General features: G+C 34.7%; 1 protein-coding gene across 2 annotated transcripts in view; it reads right to left on the bottom strand.

Moving 5' to 3' along the window:
* Window positions 1-542: 542 nt before the first annotated feature.
* The window catches only part of NUBPL (NUBP iron-sulfur cluster assembly factor, mitochondrial), an 82,375-nt gene continuing 64,196 nt past the window's right edge, over window positions 543-18,721 (bottom strand). Inside the window, exons 9-12 of one of the 2 annotated variants that reach the window (XR_014883621.1) lie at window positions 17,643-17,763; window positions 13,791-13,873; window positions 3,482-3,582; window positions 543-2,564 (exon numbers count right to left, since the gene is read on the bottom strand). Coding sequence is in view for 1 of the 2 variants with exons in the window: in XM_010711664.4 (XP_010709966.2) it covers window positions 2,502-2,564; window positions 13,791-13,873; window positions 17,643-17,763 (267 nt within the window). In the remaining variant the exon portion in view is untranslated. The remainder of the gene's footprint in view (window positions 2,565-3,481; window positions 3,583-13,790; window positions 13,874-17,642; window positions 17,764-18,721) is intronic. The other variant, XM_010711664.4, reaches the window with a different exon arrangement.

Below are 18,721 nucleotides of genomic sequence, written 5' to 3'. Positions count from 1 at the left end.
ACAGTGGTACACTAGGAAATATAAGACAGATGAAAGTAAAACATTAAAGCTGGAAAGAGCAAACAACACTGTATGTCAAGTATGTGATCTTATTTATAAATGTATGGTTAAATGCCAGTGCCTCCTGCTCAGCCTGACTGATCCAACTGCCAACCAATAACCAATATCAGTGATTTTATGATCTAACATTTCAATTCTCATGCACTGACTTGAAGTTATTACTAGTTAGTTAACAATGTATTCTAGAATTAAAAAAAAAAATAAACGTGTGCTTCTGTAACATTAAGTCCCAATACACATGGTGTCTATTCCCTTCAGATCTTTTGCAGGAAGAGGACTGGAAAATGTGCTTCTTGCTCAAGAGAAAAGGAAAGGTAACACAATTATGTCCCCATTTTAAATTTGGTTTGACCACTATAATCCTTAAAACGCTAAGGTGTCCCACCTACTCTGATGGTCCTTTATGCAATTATATATATTTTAAATGACTGATAAGTTAAAAAAAAAAAAAAAAAAAAATCAATAAATCAGCTTTCACCTGCTAGTTGTCCAAATCTTCCACAAAAATATTTATTAAATATGAATTTTCAGACTGGTTTAGAAACTGAAAATATGTAATCATTACTTCCATCTGTAATAAAAATGAATTAAACACAGTTCCACAGGTAACAGTTTTAACACAGCAAAGACAGTAATTCATCAAAAGGAGGAAAAGTAAAAATTAGTAGAAGTATAGATATGCTCATTGTTCACCCACTCTCAATATGAACTGCACGTCAGAGGCATTCACAAACCTTTTTGCAAATTTCATAGGATAACAGTCTTTTGCTAAAAAAATCAGAAATCCCACTTCTTTTTCTTAAATGACTGTACTACACCAAAACCATCACACTATTATTATAGATGTACATACTACAACAGGTAAAACACAAGTAAATAATGCACAGAGAAAATGTAAAGGAATGATGTTACCAATGGAATAAAGAGCAGAACATTGAGCCACCTTTTATTTCAGTAAAATACAGTCAACAACTGAAAGGGTCTGAGTATTTGTTTCAGTTCTAAAGGTCCAGGATAACATGCAACAGAAAAATAAAACACTGGTACAAGACCTCAAAAAGGAAGGCACAGGAGAGGCAGCTCAATTACACGTGTCAAGATTGACTTGAAATAACTAAATAAGCAAACTAAGTTTTGAAGCACATCATGTACATGCTTCCAAATTCAATTAAGCCTGAAATTTAACCCAGAATTTATGCCCCTCTCACCAATGTAAATTCTAGGTACATACTATTTAACGTTCCTTATGTAAATGGATACTTTTTTTTTTTTTTTCCTCCTCCATCTTCTAGAGCTTCAGTAAGGAAAATTAACTAATGAAAAACGCATGAATAATTATTTGTATTACAGGGAGATTCTGTGTCCCACAGAATTTAATAGCACACAGAATTCCTTAGTGGGAGAATCTCCCAGTGTAGTTAAGATTTATGTTTAGGATGCGTATACTTAATACTGAATAGATGAAAAGGCCCAAATGCCAACTCAAACATCTAATTATAGACAGAAACTCATTCCGTGACAGCATATTCTTTTACTTGAACACAACAACACAAGAATAAATATCACAGAAGCAGTAAGGTAACAAAACCAAAAGGGCCATGCAGTTTGAAGACCAAAGTCTTCTCTTCTTTAAAATTTTATCTTTACACTTAAATTCTAAGTTGCTGCATTGCAAAAGAAATATGCATTCACGAATTTAATTTATCTTGATTGCTTACATCCCCTGGCAAATCAAGCTCTGGAGTTTTCCACAAAGACTTCAGTTACCTTGTGTCCCCTATGAGTCTATTATATTGTAAGGCAGTCAGGAAATGAGCCTAGGGTCATGTAATCCATTATCCAGTAAACTGAATTACTTCATGATTGAACATTATCTAATAACAAATTAATTGGTTCCATTATAATCATAGTATAAGTGTATTTTTTTTTTCCTAAGGAGCAAAAATGTACTGCAGTTACATAACTGAATTTCCTACTTAAGGTTTTGCAAAGGTTACGGTCATTTTGGTAGTTAAGCAAGTGAAAAGCTGAACCAAAATCTACAGAAATTATGGCATTGCAAATGTCATTTCTTAAGCAGGACTTACATCTTGGCATACTTCTCATCATTCTGCTTGGCTGGACAGGCTGTTTTCCATCCTTGACCTTAAAACAGGGCACATCTATCTGAAAGATGTACTTTGTCCCTTCTTGCTTGATAATGTTACAATCCAGCAGTTAAATATCATCTATCATCTTCTGCATAATTTAATCCATTTGGGCACGGCCAAATAATGATTTGAAAACAAGTAAGTATCATAATTGTAACTTGAACTGTGATAAATTAACTCCTAGAGAAGCTCTTTGGAAAAAAAAAAAAAGTGTCCACACCATTAAGCAGCAGGGCTCTTGCACTAGTCACATCAAAAGTTTACTTCATTGGTAAGTTTGTGACAAACTGTTCAAGCTGCAGGTGCTGGCAGTCGTCTTACTATTTCCACAGCTATCTTTAGATATGCTTTAGCCTGTAAAAACAAAAACATGTATTCAGAACTTTTCAATATAAAACAATACGTTATGTCTTTTTACGCATATGCTTTTTCACGCACAAAGTGTGTTCTACTCAGCTAGTTTTGTGTTTAAAAAAATTATAGTTTTCTTCAACATAAAATACGTAATATACTATTATATATATATTATATATATAATATTAATATATATATTAATATTATATATTTTTATATTAATACATAAAATAAGTACAAGAATTATTTAAATATCAGAGTAAATGAAACTTCAGTATTATTTTTAGAATACAATTTGACTTAACAATCTGCCTTCTGCAGCAGACAATCAAATTTTCAGGAGGTGAGGCACTGAGAAGGAAGGACTAGTGGGACTAGAGCCCCCTACTAGTTATAAACATCCCTCACCTCTCAGAGAGATACACTGTACACAGGATTGAGACAGAATCAGAGAAAATAATGGCATTCCAATAAAAAAAATTAAGATAATCAATTCATTATGCACTTAAAAAAAAAAAGACATATTTCCAAGAGACTGGAACAGGTATCAAAAAAAAAAAAAAAAGCTCACTTTCACACCAAACTGAGACATGAAGTAAGATGCTCTAAGTCAGAGGGCAGAAACCAAAGCTGCAAGACTATGAGAAGTGACCCAAATTCAACCTCTGACAAAAATGGCACAGCTTAGACATAATCTAACATCAAATATTCATAAACCTGCTGCCAGAAGATGTATATAAAAAGACACTACTTAAGCTTTAACTACGTAAGCATAAACTACAAAAATTAAACACAGTTAATTCTTTATCAAACTCAACAAACTGATAGATGAAATCGAATATTTGTTCTAGAAAGGTCTCTGATCTTGAAATAAAGATTTTCATGTGAAATAGTACTGTATGCATATACATATTTACCATGTATGCTCTTCAGAGATTACTTCCACTGTTAAAATGAACACCTTATCTGTAATTTGAATTTGTCATGCCTCAATTTCCAGCTGGTACATCATGTTTGCCTAGGAAAAGAAAAGATTCTCCTGCTATTCAGCCTGTTTCCACTTTGTTAGACAGCAACCACGGCAATTCTTCACCTTCTCAAATAAGCTTGCATTATAAGCCCCTCATATTTGGCTCTATGATTTAGATCTGGGTCCTGATGGGCCTTTAATATAGCAAATCAGCTGACAAATACATAAGGTTAGAGCCTGAGGGGCAGGAAGAAAAGGTCTGCATCCTGCTCACACCATGAGCACCAGCTGCCTAAGCACAATAACAGCCACTTTTTACAGGCAACCCTGCATGCTTTCTCTTCCAAGCTTTGCTCCTCACCTGTCAGTTTTCTTTTCCGCCACTCTCAGACTCTGATACTCTTCATACTAAATCAAATAATTCTGGAGTTTGTAAGGAATGCATGCACCATCTACTTGCAGATAACAGAACACATCAAATGCATTATGACCACAGCAGAGCAACTGAAGGCCTTAATCTTGAATTGCTCTGGACACACGAGTTTCTCATGCAAGTGGCTATATCAAAGTCCAGTGAGCAATCTACATTTGTTACTCACGTGATTTAAGCCTGTGCTCAGCTTCATATCCTCTAGCTACACAAGGACAAAGCTAAGACTTATTTTAAATAAGAACTCTAAGAGATTCTGACATATGGCCAAAAAAGTACTACTTCCTATTCTGAAATTCAGTGTAAGGAGGTTTTTTTTTTTTTCATTCTTGTAACCAACTCTGAATATTAATATTGACTATTAAAGAGATTAAAATCATGGTTCTAATTAAATGATGATTACGGTTAGAATGCCTTCAGAAGACTGGTACCATTCATGTTTATTTTCTCCACAGGCTTACACTATAATGACCTACATAGTTAGGACTCACACAAACTATGTGTCAGAGGCTTCTTTAAAACCATTAAGCTGCGTATCTACACTTATAAAGCAGTGCTAAACCCAGGCAACACACAGATAACTGAAGATTCTTTATGAGGGAGTCTGAAGAATTGAATTTTGCTCAGCCTTTTGTATCATGGATAGGATGGCTCTTGTTTCAGAGTAGCTTTTACATCCCTTAGTAAATTGACAAAACATCTAAAAGTGAATTATACTGTCATAAGTAGTCAATTATTCATGGTTAAATGGCACCAATTTTAAAAAAATAGCTACTATGTCTTCATTTAATCTAGGAATATTATACATGCTTAAAAACAACCTATACCTCCTCGTGGCTATTTCATACCAATTCATTCCAGAGGGGAAAAAAAACAAAAAAAGCCCCATGATTATTCCCAAGAGAGTTATGCTGTTCGAACCTATAGGATCTCACAAAGATTTATATATAATAGATGTCTTAAGAAGCATGGAACAGATATTGCACAATGGAGACAATACTGCAGCTAAAACTGAAGTGGTGTAAGTATTTGGTCATTTTAACATCTGCTGTTCGATTCTGCTACATTCCCCAGACTTATCTTTCCTTCCATTTCTGCAATAAATCATTCAGGTCTACCTGGTCACCTGTGAAGTAACAGCTGTGGGTATTTGTAGGGTACTTCACTAGAAAATAAGAGTGGAAATTTCAGTCACTTACAAACAAAATAAAATATTGAAGAAGTACTTATGTTAGCTTAAATAAGAATGCACCTGAAATCTTACGATATTATTATTATGGACCACATTATGATAGAATAAATACCCAGGGACCAGTGATCACAACAGAATCTACTTGAAAAAATTAGAAGAAAATTTTCAAGTGCGACATGAGAGTAAACATTGGGCTGTAGTTTATGAAGAACAGAATAAAAAAGCTTTTATTCCAGAGTACAGAAAATACCAGCAAAAGGTTTGCCCTTGTTAAATGATAATTCACAACAGGTTAAAAATTTTAAGTAGAAAATGAACAGTGAAAGCAAAAAATATCAGCCAGAGCAAAGGCTGACAGAGCTAAGAACAATAATAAGAAATTTAAAAGGCTGGTCAAGATAAAAAATAGATCCTTCCAATTCTGTAGACATCAGCACAGCTACAAAGGTTCAGATCAAATCTCAACCCAGCAGTCTTCCTCCAACAGTGGCTAATGACAGGAGCCTACAGAAGAATAACACTAGAATGAACATATGAAGGATACTTCCCCAGGATTCTCTGCAGCCCTCCACCCATTTGTGACTCAGGAATCTCCTGAGTGGTATGTCTATGCATAAGAAATTAAGAAAAGTCAATTTAGTATCTATCTTATGATGCTTTGCACTCCTGACTGTAGCACTACTGAGCATTAAGCTGACTTCTTCATAGAACTGCTATAATTTCAAGGTGTTTATCCCTCTAATTGAGAGCTCGTTACTGCTTATGTAAAACAATATTTTCTCCTGTATACATAAATTTGTGGCAAGAACTTAAGTTACAACTGTGTAATTCAAAGTGGTCCTATAGGTATAACTGCAGTGTGTTGGGTAGTGCAGCTGTGTCAACGAGCAACGTGCAGCTCTGTGTGGTCTTGCTCCTCCCCAGCTAGAAGTTTGCATAAACAGGGTAATGGATCAATTTGGATCATCAGATCAACTTGAAAAAAAAAGAAGGAAAATAGTAGATGTTTAGCATACAGTTCAAGTTAGTCAACAGCAACAGGTCATGCATATGCTGGAGCAGTCATGTAGATCAACAACTAAAGTCAAACTAAACTGGTTCAGGGAGGGTCATTTGCTCCAGATGAAGACACCATGGACAAGGACTTCCATAACCATCCAGGTAGCAACCAGGTAACATTCTTCGGAGATCAGATTCCTTAAACACTACCCTATTTTAAGATCTGAATAAACCAGATTTTCCTCTCTCCCAAACAATGTTCACAAGTATCTGGGCAATAACATCATATTTATGTACGCCAAATTGCACTTGCCATTTATCTGATCTGCCATGCAGTAACAGGAGTCTCTTGTCTCAACCCTTTGCAAACCAGCATGCTATTATTACCAACTCCTATTATCAGCATTGTTTTTTGGGTTGCTTTTTTATTTTTATTTTTTGTTTTGTTTTATAAGCTCCTCCCCTCCCCCAGTAGCTACTTGATGCGCTGACTAGAAAAGCCTCTCACACATTTTGCTACAAGGACTCCACCAGTAATCCATCTTTGACTAAATCAACAGTTTCAAGCCTTTGAACAAGTCACTCAACTATAAGTGAGGACCTGTCTACTAGCAGTAGCATACATCAATGTACAGAAAAGGTCTAGAGGGAATCACATTAATCATCAGTACACCTCTTGTTAAATAAACACAACTCTGTATATATTGAGCCTTTCATCCTACTCACAATCTATTTAATGCAGCATCTGTACACAAATAATAGAGCCTGGTTCCACTATTTACTCTATCACTACTAAGCAAAAGAAGATAGATTGCAGCAAAAAAAAAAAAAAAAAAAAAAAAAAACAGGAGGATTTTTATTTCCTTTTTGGTTGGCAAGACAAAAGAGAAGAGTTCTTAGTCAGCGCTGACAACCATTTTCATTTTTATAGGCTAAAGGTGAAGTTCACATGACAGTTCTTCCATTTACAGTTTGGAAGCTCTAAAGAAATAGTTTATAAGCTTTTTGAATCTTTTTTTTTTTTGCTGACAAACAGTTGATACTTAATAGAAACACAAATTTGTTGGAAGCTAAACATTCTTCCTCCTTGAGAGCATCAAGAGGCACACAGAAGATCGATGCTCTAAAAGTGGACCAGGTTCCTTTGTTACAAATGTCGAAGAGGTTGGGCCTGAAAGCAGCACCAGCAAGAGTAGAGGTAGAGACAGAAAGTAATGTCAATGAGTTAAAAGAGTTGATAATGATCACTTGAGACTATTCACCTCTCAAAGACTTGTACAAACACTGTCAGAAAAGACCATAGCATTCCTTAGATGACAGAACTTCTTAGGACTGAGAGGGCGCACTGGATGAAGTAACTAAAGATAGCATAGATCTTGGGGTAGGAATTGGAGAACTTGTAATGAACTTTGTCTGGAAAAGGACTGAAGAGTCCTACTTTGCCTATGTAATCAGAATGTCCCAATTCATTACTCTGTCATGGAATAATAGACACGTAGTAGAATTAAAATGCAAGTTATCTTTTTATTGCTTCTATCTGATTAAGCTCTATAGTAAACCTACAGAAATGTAAGCCTTTCAGTTATACTGAAATTCCTTTTAGGTATTTAATTCTTGAAAATCTTATCTATGAAGTATGTATGCATCACTCCTAAGGAAACTGCAAAATCACCTAGCAGCTTATAGCTGACTCTGTTGTTTCCATGGATTGGCTTGGCATGACCTGCTAATTTGCCTTGCAGTTCATTTTCACTGAAGTACAGATCTCATGCTGTGAACAGTTCACAGTGTTTAGTGCAAAGGCCACACAATCACAGAATAGAACTTATACCATCAATAAAACTAAAACAGGAAAGAGCTAGCTAGTATCGCATTCATCTTCTCCCAAACCAGTGGATGCCAGCAACCCAGAAAAAAAATATACTGATCGCATGACTTGTTTGCGGGCCAAGGACACCAAAGAGCACAAATCCAAATAGCAACATCTTTCTAAATTCTATTAAAGGATTCCAAGACTATTAAGATGCTTTGTCTAAGTCAGCAATCCAAAGGAAAATCTGTGCAAGCACTGACTGTTTGGAACAGTGAATGCAACTATAGCTACAAAGAAGAATACAAATATTTTAATCTGCACAGCTGAGCTGTCAGGGTCTTGTACTATAATCATTGCTAAAAAAATCATTGCTTGTTGCAACCTTAGGCAACAAGCATCTAATGAGATAGCGGCCATTATAAAGATAAATACTAGACTTGGCTAATGTCTATATGATGACAACGCTTGATTATATCTTACTGAAAAAAAACAAAATGCATCTCTCTCTTTATTCAATCACAATCCATGTTTTCAGTTCTGTAAGATCTTTTAGTTTTCGTTTTCATGGAAATTACTTGACTTCGACACAACTCCAAACTCCAGCGTGCCTGGAGATGCCTACTGATATCTCTCTGTTTTACCACAGTCAGTGCAGGAGACACTAAAAGCATAACAATAAGCACAGCTTTAAATGAGTTTTCACTTCAGACAAAAAGTTTATAACACTCAAAGAAATTTGATTGCTACAAGAAGCCTAGAATCTTTTCCATTATGTCTTCCTCTTGGCAGTTCTCTATGATAAGATTCTTCTTTTGATGAACTGGCAACTTCTACCAAACTGCAATGAAGCCCAGAAAGGGGACTTATTGAAAATATGAAAGTTAACCCATAAATTACAACTACAATGTAGGAGATGGGTTAAATAAAGTAGATGTTTCCTGATTAAGAAAAAAAAAGCCATAGTATTCATGGGACATGGAAATCTCCTGTTAATCCTATTTATATATTAGCAATTCCAAAAGCTAAGCCTTCCTTTGATGGAGCCTCAGCTGTGAAGCACTGCTAGCCTCAAGGTGCCATTACACACATACATTACTCAAATGCCTTTATGTATAACAAAAAAACATCCTGCCTAGAAAACACTGTTAAGTAGAATAGTGCAATTCAAATGCAATACAGTATCATCCTTCAAACACACTATCCTAACACTCAGCACTTTCTTCAGCAGAATGTAAAAATGAAGGTCTGATGATACATTACCTGAATGAAGGATTCAAACCTACATACACCAAATGTTACTGTGATTATTCAGAGTTAGCCTGAATGGTGGTAAGGCATAGTATGTATCATATCAAGCAGTGTTCAGGGCTTGCTTTTCTAAAAGATATCATGCCCTGGACAGATCTGTCTTCAAATGAAATCACTGATGACAGCTAAACAACAGCAAACATAATTTGCTACCATTATTTCAATTTTTTTTCCAACTACTTGCTGCAAAGCTTTAAGCATGGTACATTTTTACTCTACTCACACTTCATCCTTGCAAAGAATTCTACAGAAGTCTTTATGAATATAATTTTCAACTGTCCCCTTGGATAATATCAAACTCAAGTCTGTAACATTCCTAATTTATTTGACTGCTGAAGCCTAGTGCCCCTTCCTTCCACCTGACTGGGCTTCTTCCCTCCCGTTACAGAGCTCTGTGCTACTTACTGGCCTCAAATTCTTTCACCAATACGTACATTTTCAAGGGGGCTGAACACATTTCACATAGTTAAGTTTGAACTAGACAATAAGAACCCTGTTTCTTCTATCATACACTGGTCTTTATCACAAGCATGTTTTCCAGGAATAAGTCCTAGTTTCCTTAGTCCAGAACAAGTTTTTTTTATTTTCTACCCAAGCCAAATTCCTCACCAAACTGCAAGCAAGTTTGCACATGTCTCCAAAAGGCTGATCAGTCTGGGGTTTGGAAATCCTAGCAGCATCCTAGCAAATTAATGGAATTTGCTCCCTCTTATTTTCCCATACTTTCCCAATGCACTCGACTTGACTTTATGAGGCTGAATTCAGAGTATCTTTTCCTTAATAGATTCCAGATGTTTTCTGTAACAATTTGTGGCATGAAAACACTAAAGAGCCGATTGACCAAATGTACTCATCTTCTATACTTTCTGCCATGAGAGCTTACGATCTCTTTTGTAATGGAAGGTGAAATATAAATTTCAGTCTATCACGCCTTCTTTGCTGTCTTAAAAACATCCCTCTTGAATCTCAGAGGTGTATCACCTCTCTACAATCATTTATTTATTTATTTATTTTAAATCACCTCATTCCTAAGCCAAGATGAGAGACTACATTTCCTACTTATCTCAGTTCTTCAGCGCATCTCCTCCCTGAAACGTCTATTTAACCAATACACTCTAGTTTTTAAATGGTGAATGGTTACGCTGCTATAGGAAACATACTTTGAATTCTTTAGTTGCTTGTTGACATTGGGAGAAGTGGCAGTTTGATACCTGATGGTCACAGTTAGCCTGCCTCTTCTGGCAAGGCATGAGCAAATCCACTGTGCCATTGAGGCTGTGAGATACCCAAAAGTTTCAGACTGGATGTGCTCACAAGACAACCACCCCAAATCTCCTTGAGTTTTTTTGCTCACAGATGGAAAAGCTTTTAGAAACCCCTACTTAGGTTTTTCCCATTGTTGATGGGGAGTTCAACAGACATTTTTAACAATTAGTTTGGTGGAAGAGTAACTCCAGTGGAAATAATCATGTTTATCTCTCACTGTGCCTCTAGTCCTTTCACTTGCCAATTTCAAACCCATTTTCAACCCATTTTCTGTTGGTTTCTATTTGCAATCCTTAGTAGGTTCTCTCACATTTGAGCATTAATGATTTCCACCTGGCTTCAGTGATTATTCTTTTGTTTTCCCTATTCTATGTTTCCCAGTTTAACAGTGTTCTCGATTTTTATTTTATTATTATTATTTTTTTAAACTAGCTCTGCTAGCTCTGTCCAGAGACTCCTATATGTTTGGACGAGCAAACAGCAAAGTCCTATCCAGCCAATCCGCCTCCACAACTAAGAGAGGAAGTAAACGTTCCCAAAACTCTCCATTACCTCCAGAAGGGCCTGGCAAGTCCTCGCTATTGATTTAAGAAATGATAAACTCCTTGTAGAGGATCTTAGATCACTAACAATTGCTGCTGTCTGCCACCTTTCTGTTAGATTAGCCTCTATTATTTAGGCTAATATGCAAGTACAGCAATATTCAATTTTCACAGCACATTTCTACAGCAGATAAAAAAGTTTTGCCAATAAAGTCTGCTTAAAAAAAAAAAGCCATAATTTAAACAACTAAGCTGACAGACACATTAGTGTGGATAATGTTATACCAACAGCAAAATGAATTTGCTAACATCCTGTATTTCTCCTTGAGGACATTACCACTTGGGGACTCAAGCTCTAGCAAAATGAATCTTATCTATCCTGTTGATTTTGAGGGAGAAGTTTCAAAACTGAAACATCCACTATTTTACAAGTAATTTTATTTCTTCTGAAAGAGTTATTTTGGTTGTTACTAATTTCCTTGCCACTTTTGTATAAAAGCAGTTTTATTCCTCTAACTGCATCTAAGCAAATGAAGCTTCAAAATAAATAATCTAAACAAGTTTGCTCATACAATTTAAAACCCTAGTGGAAATTGAACACTATGCTTTTACACATCAGCGACAAGGTGAACCCAGAGGTATGTTAGCAAAAAAAAAAAAAAAAAATAAGTACTAGCTAGCATTTTAAAAACATCCTTTATTCTTGACAGAACTTAAAAGATATGATAACATGCTGGGCTTCTGAGAAGTCAGTCATCATCCTTATCCCCCACTGTCTGACTTAACTAGATATTATTTCAGTTCTGTGAGCCTGTATTTCATTTTTAAGTGTGTTCTAGCAAAGACAAGAGAATTTTGTATACAAAAATTAAATTTAAGGGACAAGTGCAGAGATAATTTCAGCAGCTCAGAGCACATTGTTCTCTGTCTGAATAACTACAATTGTTCATGCCCGAATAGCCACAATTTTAGTTTATTTGAGAAACATGGTGATGGGTGTCATGCATTAAAGATTAGAATCTGACCTTATAAGTCCTCTCCCACCATCAGGTATATGCTAAGAATTTCATTTTTCTTTTAAAATATAAGAGAACAAAAATCACTTTCTCTGTCTTTATTACGAGAAGCAAACCAGTGATAAAGGGATTTTTTTTTCGTACTGTGAAGATTAGTTATCTCAAAAAAAAAAAAAAATCAAGCTCACTCTCTGAGGAGAATGATTATCTCACAGACACAATGGCAGAGAAGAATATTAAAAGTTTTCCCCAGAGTCACACATATTTGTCAATCTTTATTCCACTCCATATTTAACTTAATTGCCACAAATGGTGCTTATAACCCCTCCTTTCATTACCAAGAACAGTCCAAGAAGGAACAGATGGCAACCCTACAGACTCTTGTCTTTCTTAATTTTCAGAATGCTGTCCTGCATATATGTATATAAGCTCAGACTCCTGCAGGCTACAGACTCTTGGTTAATACAGATTTCAGAAACTGTGAGTGTTCCATATTGGTATGCTTAACTGCTCTGCATGAACTTTGACCTGAGCTATACATCTATTGAAAACCTTAGCACTTCTGATCAGAATTCCCAGATAGAAACTACAGTATTGGTTGAAACAATTCCTTTTCACAAGAATCTAGAATGAAGACCACTACGTTATTCCACAAACAATCAGCAAAGGTCTTGTCGAAGACTAGCAGAATTATTGCATTCAATTAGAAACAGGCATGCTGTAGTGCTGTTGCTCTATCCAATTTTAAAAAAAATGTGCTGCAATGTAAGTTGCATTGGTACATTAACAATACTGGATTATTCCCCATCATTATTTCAAAAGAATGGGCAGGAAAAGTTATTTCAGTCTGTACCTAGCAATCATTGTATTAAAAAGAATACATTACTGATACTTTCTACCTTATCTATAGCTGATTCTAGCATCTATTCTCATTATTATTATTATTATTTTTTTTAAAGGTAACATCTAAGCAGCCTACAATAGTAAGGCTGCATCATTCAATACACTGTGCCTACACAATATGGCAGATAACATCCTGCCCTACAGAGCATAGCAAACAAACTCCAGCAGAGGGGACAGAAAAAAATCCTCCAAGTGTTAATGAAATCTTATATGCACAACTGCTTTTCCTCAGAGACTTGCACATTTGACTGCCACCATCTCAACAACTCACATTTTCCTTTGGCAATAAAATGTTATGGTAAATGCACAGAAAAATCCATTTCCTCTTGTCCAAATTCTTCCAGTTCGTGCTGAAAATAACCCAGGTACTGACAATACGCAGATTTTGCTTCAAACATTTTTTGATGGGATCCTTCAACAGTTTCCAGGCTCCGCTACAAAAGGCTCAACTGACAGTTTTAGAGGATCTCCATTAACTGCATGGTCTCATGTGGCTTGACATTGACCTTCCTCCTCTTAGCATACCAGATCCTGAATCAAATCATTGCTATTCTGAATCAAGCAAAAACACATGCACACAAGCAAAACCCACGATCAGCATTTCAAAAAACTAGGAAACATAAGGGCCAAAATTACTTAATGACACAACTTTCTCAGTTACATTCAGGCACTCATTTGTTTTCAAACAGTAAAAACAAGAAGCAATCTCCATCCAATTTTTTACTTTGTTCTTGTTGTTTTGTTTTGTTTTTGATTTTTACTTTTAGCACAGTGCTAAAAGACTTACGGCATCACTTTGAGGCTGTGAGATCACAACAGGCTGCCCTGAATCACAGGTCTCCCGAATGTTAACTTGCAGTGGAACGTCTCCTGTATTAAAGACACCAAACATGTGTAAGCAAAGACCTAAGATATCTTCAATGTTTCATCAAAATAGCCCTAAAGTGACTTGAAAACAAACACCAGTTTTCTTGAAGTTCTTTGAATTACTTATTATATAAAAAAAAAAAAAAAATCAGCATTTCAAATGAAAATTGGCTGCAGAACAATTCCTACTGTTTAATGCCAAATGTAATTTGGCTTTTTCATTTTCTGAATATGACAGACTGTCCTTTGTAATAAATAACGACAGGTTGTTTGCTTTTTTCTCTTGATCATACAGAAAAATACAAGCTGAGATACAAACTATTTTGAGTACATGAAGTTTGCTTGAGCATTAGGCAAATACTCATGCAACTTCCTATCCCCTAACTTTCAATGCTTTTTAAAGATTTTAAAAGCCATTCAAGGATTTCTTTGAATACTTAATTTCCAAATAATAACATTTGTTATTGTCCTTATGCTCTGTATCCAATTAAAAGGTAGGGAAGTATTGAGTTCCTTCCTTCCAACAGAAATCTTTTTTATATTCTTTATTACTAGCAGGGAACTATCAGAGAGGAAAGCAATGCTCTAAAGAAGACTCCATTAGTAACCCTATACCACTCTGAAACACACTTTCTAAAATAGAGTTTTTCACCTAAAGAAAACTTGAAGCTCCCATGTTTAGTTCATTACTACAGAAATAATTAAGAGGTGAACTGAAAACCAACTTTTCTAATGAAAGATATAGCTGTACTTTACATCACAGACTGATGTAGACAGAATACACCATGCTTCATTCAATTTTGACTTGTCTCAGAAGCTGCAATTTTAATTCATACATTTTAGCAACATTTAATTAGCCTAAACCAAGCCAGTGCAGATTAATGAAGTTCAATACAGTTAGAGGACAAAACATTTCAATGGATAGTATAAAAACTGACAGAATTTAGAAATTACAAAGCTTGTTAAGAAAAAAAAAAAAAAAAGAATCAAAGGCACATAGGAAATGAAATAAATAGCAGACAAAAGCTGTGGCTCCATGATTACGGAGCAGAATGCTTAAAGAAATTCAGGTGTTTGGTTTTTTTTTTTATTATTATTACCATCCATTTGCTTTAAGTTTAACTGTTGCTTATTTTTTTTTTCAATCATGAATGACTATTCTTAGGTATAATAAGTAAATAAATAAATGAGGAGTCCTTTAAAATTTTCTTTTATCCCTAATGTTCTTATTAACAGAATAAGAGTAACTTCACAATTCTCCCAGAACTTAGCTCTTATAATTATTTTGTGTAAAGTCTAATCTTCACTTGTTTTTCCAAACAATGATCTCTGTCAATTTAATAACAATCTCAAAATTACGAAAAAGAACTACGCAGCTACCAAGCGGCAGCTTTTCTCTTATCTTCCCAATACTTACAAAGATCTGATGGCTCAAGAGAAGCACAAGGTCTTGCATGGACAAAAGTGCAAGTCAGAGAAGACAAAGCAACAGGCAAATCCAATTGAAAAAAAGTCAAAACTTCATCAAACAGAAGCACAAAAACCATTAAAAAAAAATCTGTGTATCTGTTTGGATAATAAGAATTTGAGGAAGATGAAGCTTTCGCACTGCTCATCATTATAGAGCATGATGGGAACTTATCAATGAATGAGATCTACATTTTTCTGATCTTAATCATTTCATAATACAAAGAAAGCCTAAGTGCTCAGAAAATTTTATTTTATTGTAGGAAATAAATAAATAAATCTCAGAGTCACTGCTGGCTCTATTAGCAGACAGTTTAATGAGTTTGGAAGTGCAAAAGTCAGCACAGAGCACAGTAGTCATTATCTTAGCAGTATGTAAATCAATGGACTTTCTGGTCATAATTCTGGTCACTCAACTGTAATAGAAAAAAAAAAATCAAAATAGGGGAATTTCAGAGACAGGGAGAGAAGTAATCAGCAATGCAAAGTCCTTCTCATGGACTTCAGCATTCTTTCCTACAGGGAAGAATTAAAAGATGAGAGAAAACCTAAATGAAATAACAAATGAAACTCAAAGTATACTGGTGACTCAATTGTCTTCTGTCATAAACAAGAATAAGAGAGGCTTTCAACGATATTTAAGGCTTCATATTCTGAAAAAATAATTGAAAGATACTTCTGTGTTCTGCACACTGTTAGCTTGCAGAACTTACTGGATATTATCAGAGAAACTAAGATCCACCCATCAGGATTCACAAGAGAACTAGGTCTTTAGCTGAACAAACAGAATAGCAAGATACAAACAAAATAAATTTTTATAGATAAATACAGATAAAATCTGTCAAAGCTTTTGGGTGCAATTCAATAGCAGGAGGATAAAACTGCCATTTGGGAAAGATTAACATATAAGCCGTAAGCAAAAATGTTTGTAATACCATATGGTATTATTGTGCAGCGGTCACCCTTGGAGTACAAGCCTACTAAACAGATCAAGTACTCTGATTCTAAATTTAGCCCTTGGAGCACTTTTCTTAATCTTAAAATTGCCATCAAAAGGATTGACTATGGTAAACTTTACTCTGTCTTTCTTCACACACTGCATCTACCCCCTAACAAACTTCCTAATGTATCAGACCTTTAATTATTAAATACTATTACTAACATTATAATCAGTTCTGTCCTCTTAGGAAATACCAGAAAACATTTACAGGACCAATGGTAGGACATATCATCCGTGTCTGTGTATCTAACTGCAGATTCGATTCAACTCCTTACGGAACATCTACATCCATCCACATCACCCAGGGCTGCAGAAGTCCCCCCTTGGGCTCTGATCACAACTCATTATACACTGAGAAGACTAAAATGTATGTCTTTAATTATGTGCTGCTGTGCTATTCTAAATTTGTGTCAGACCTTAAAGTTTTTGTGTTGATCTTTCTAAGTGAGCTTCCTGATTCTTTTAATAAATTAGCTATGGAAAATCATTGAGATAATTATAGTAATACACGAAAACATATCATTAACACATGCAATTATCCCATTTACCAACTTAATTATGCTGTGTTATATTCTATAATTTTTTTTTTCTTCATTGATAATACAGGTTGAAATATGCCTTTTTAAAACAGCAATGTGTATCTTATAGATCAATGTATATTTAAAATTTATGCCAGATTATTTAATCACGCACAATTTGTTTTAAAGAAATATATTTTTTTCTTTACAACAACATTTTGCAAGTCAGCATATTCTTTTAATTTCAACACTTACATATAATCATTACAGTCTGCTTGCTTCCACGCAAGAGTCAAGATATCTTCACATGGACATAAAAATAATTGCTCTAATGAACTGCATATCAAACTGGCATATTTATTTCACAAATATAACAACATATTTCATTTAAATGAAATAAGAAAACTTTTATAGGCACTAGCACAGTCCTTAGGCTTATTTCTACAGGACCACACAGAAGCCTTGACAGTCTGTAAATATTGATATGTGATACATAATATATTGAATTTCAGGTAATATAGCACACAAAAAAAAAAACAAAAAAAAACAATCCATGTTCTACATAACATATAATTCAAGACATTTAAGATGCAGTTCAAGAATTACTGAGAATAATCCTGAGCATGAATCTGAGCATGCAACAAAAGTGACATTCAACATCTTAAACTTTAATTCTATTGTATTTAAACAGTGTCTGACTATACAATACTTTAGAATTGTGTAGATCTATACTTCAGTTAAAGCCTTCCACATTCATGCCATTAATAAGCTATTTCTGTATTCTTACCTAGAACATCCAATCCAGTAGTTTTTGCTAGATCTCTTACACCATCTGCTCCAAAAATATGTGTTTCATGTTTACATTTGGGACACTGGAAAACACTCATATTCTGAACTAGTCCTAAAACCTGTCAAATGAAAAAGGAGGAATGTTAACACCTGGGATTCAAGCTTCAGTTCTTATTCATCTTTGACAACAAAGAAGAGATTATCAACACAGAATCAACAAATCATCATCAGTTACTTAGTTTAACTTTCATTTCTAAATTACTTGTACATTATTTTTTTCCATAATTATACATCTAAAGGATTAACTAACTTACACGACACAGAAGTACCTCTTGCACTGATCTAACTTTTCAACTAATCTCCTTCTCAGACAAGATGGAATACATTTCTGACCTTTGAATACCGTTTTTTAGCTTTGTAATTTGCAGTTTTGGGATACAAAATTAAAAAAAAAAATTTAAAAGACACAACAATCAAATGTGCTTTTCAGATATTTTATAACTTCTCCTGAAGGAAAATGTTTCCAAAAAGAATCAAATTTGCTATTTTTCTGTAAAGGAGGAAAACATTTTAACGATCAAATAATAATTATGTGAAAGGAAGTGACAAAAACTACTTTTCTGTTGATGTCAGATGTTCATCTACATCCTTGTAAAACGTCTCCTGCAAATTTGCCGAATCAGGCACATAAATATCTTCTTTCACAATGTACAACAATGCTTATGATAAAATTAACGTCATTTTATTCACCTAGTAAACAAGCCTGTTCACTGAGGAAGAGCAGAATTTCTCAAAAGTGATGACAACAGCACACAAACACTGCGAATGAGAACTCATCCCTATTTGCTAATCAACACAAGACTCACTTTGGTGGTTCCACATTAGAAAATTTCAGTTCAAGATATTTATGCTACAGATAAATATATATTTTAAAGTTCAGAAAAGCTGTTCTATATCTTATGACATTCTGTGCTTTTTAAAATTTCCCTAAGCATTCTGGTTACATGTTTTGAAGAAACTAACAAAGTTAGAGGAATAATATATCCACTGTGTTAATGAAATAATGATCTAAAAGGA

Source organism: Meleagris gallopavo, chromosome 5 (assembly GCF_905368555.1).
Source record: "Meleagris gallopavo chromosome 5, MGAL_WU_HG_1.1, whole genome shotgun sequence".
In the NCBI taxonomy this organism is placed as follows: Eukaryota; Metazoa; Chordata; class Aves; order Galliformes; family Phasianidae; genus Meleagris; species Meleagris gallopavo.
This window is presented reverse-complemented; position numbering and strand designations above follow the sequence as displayed.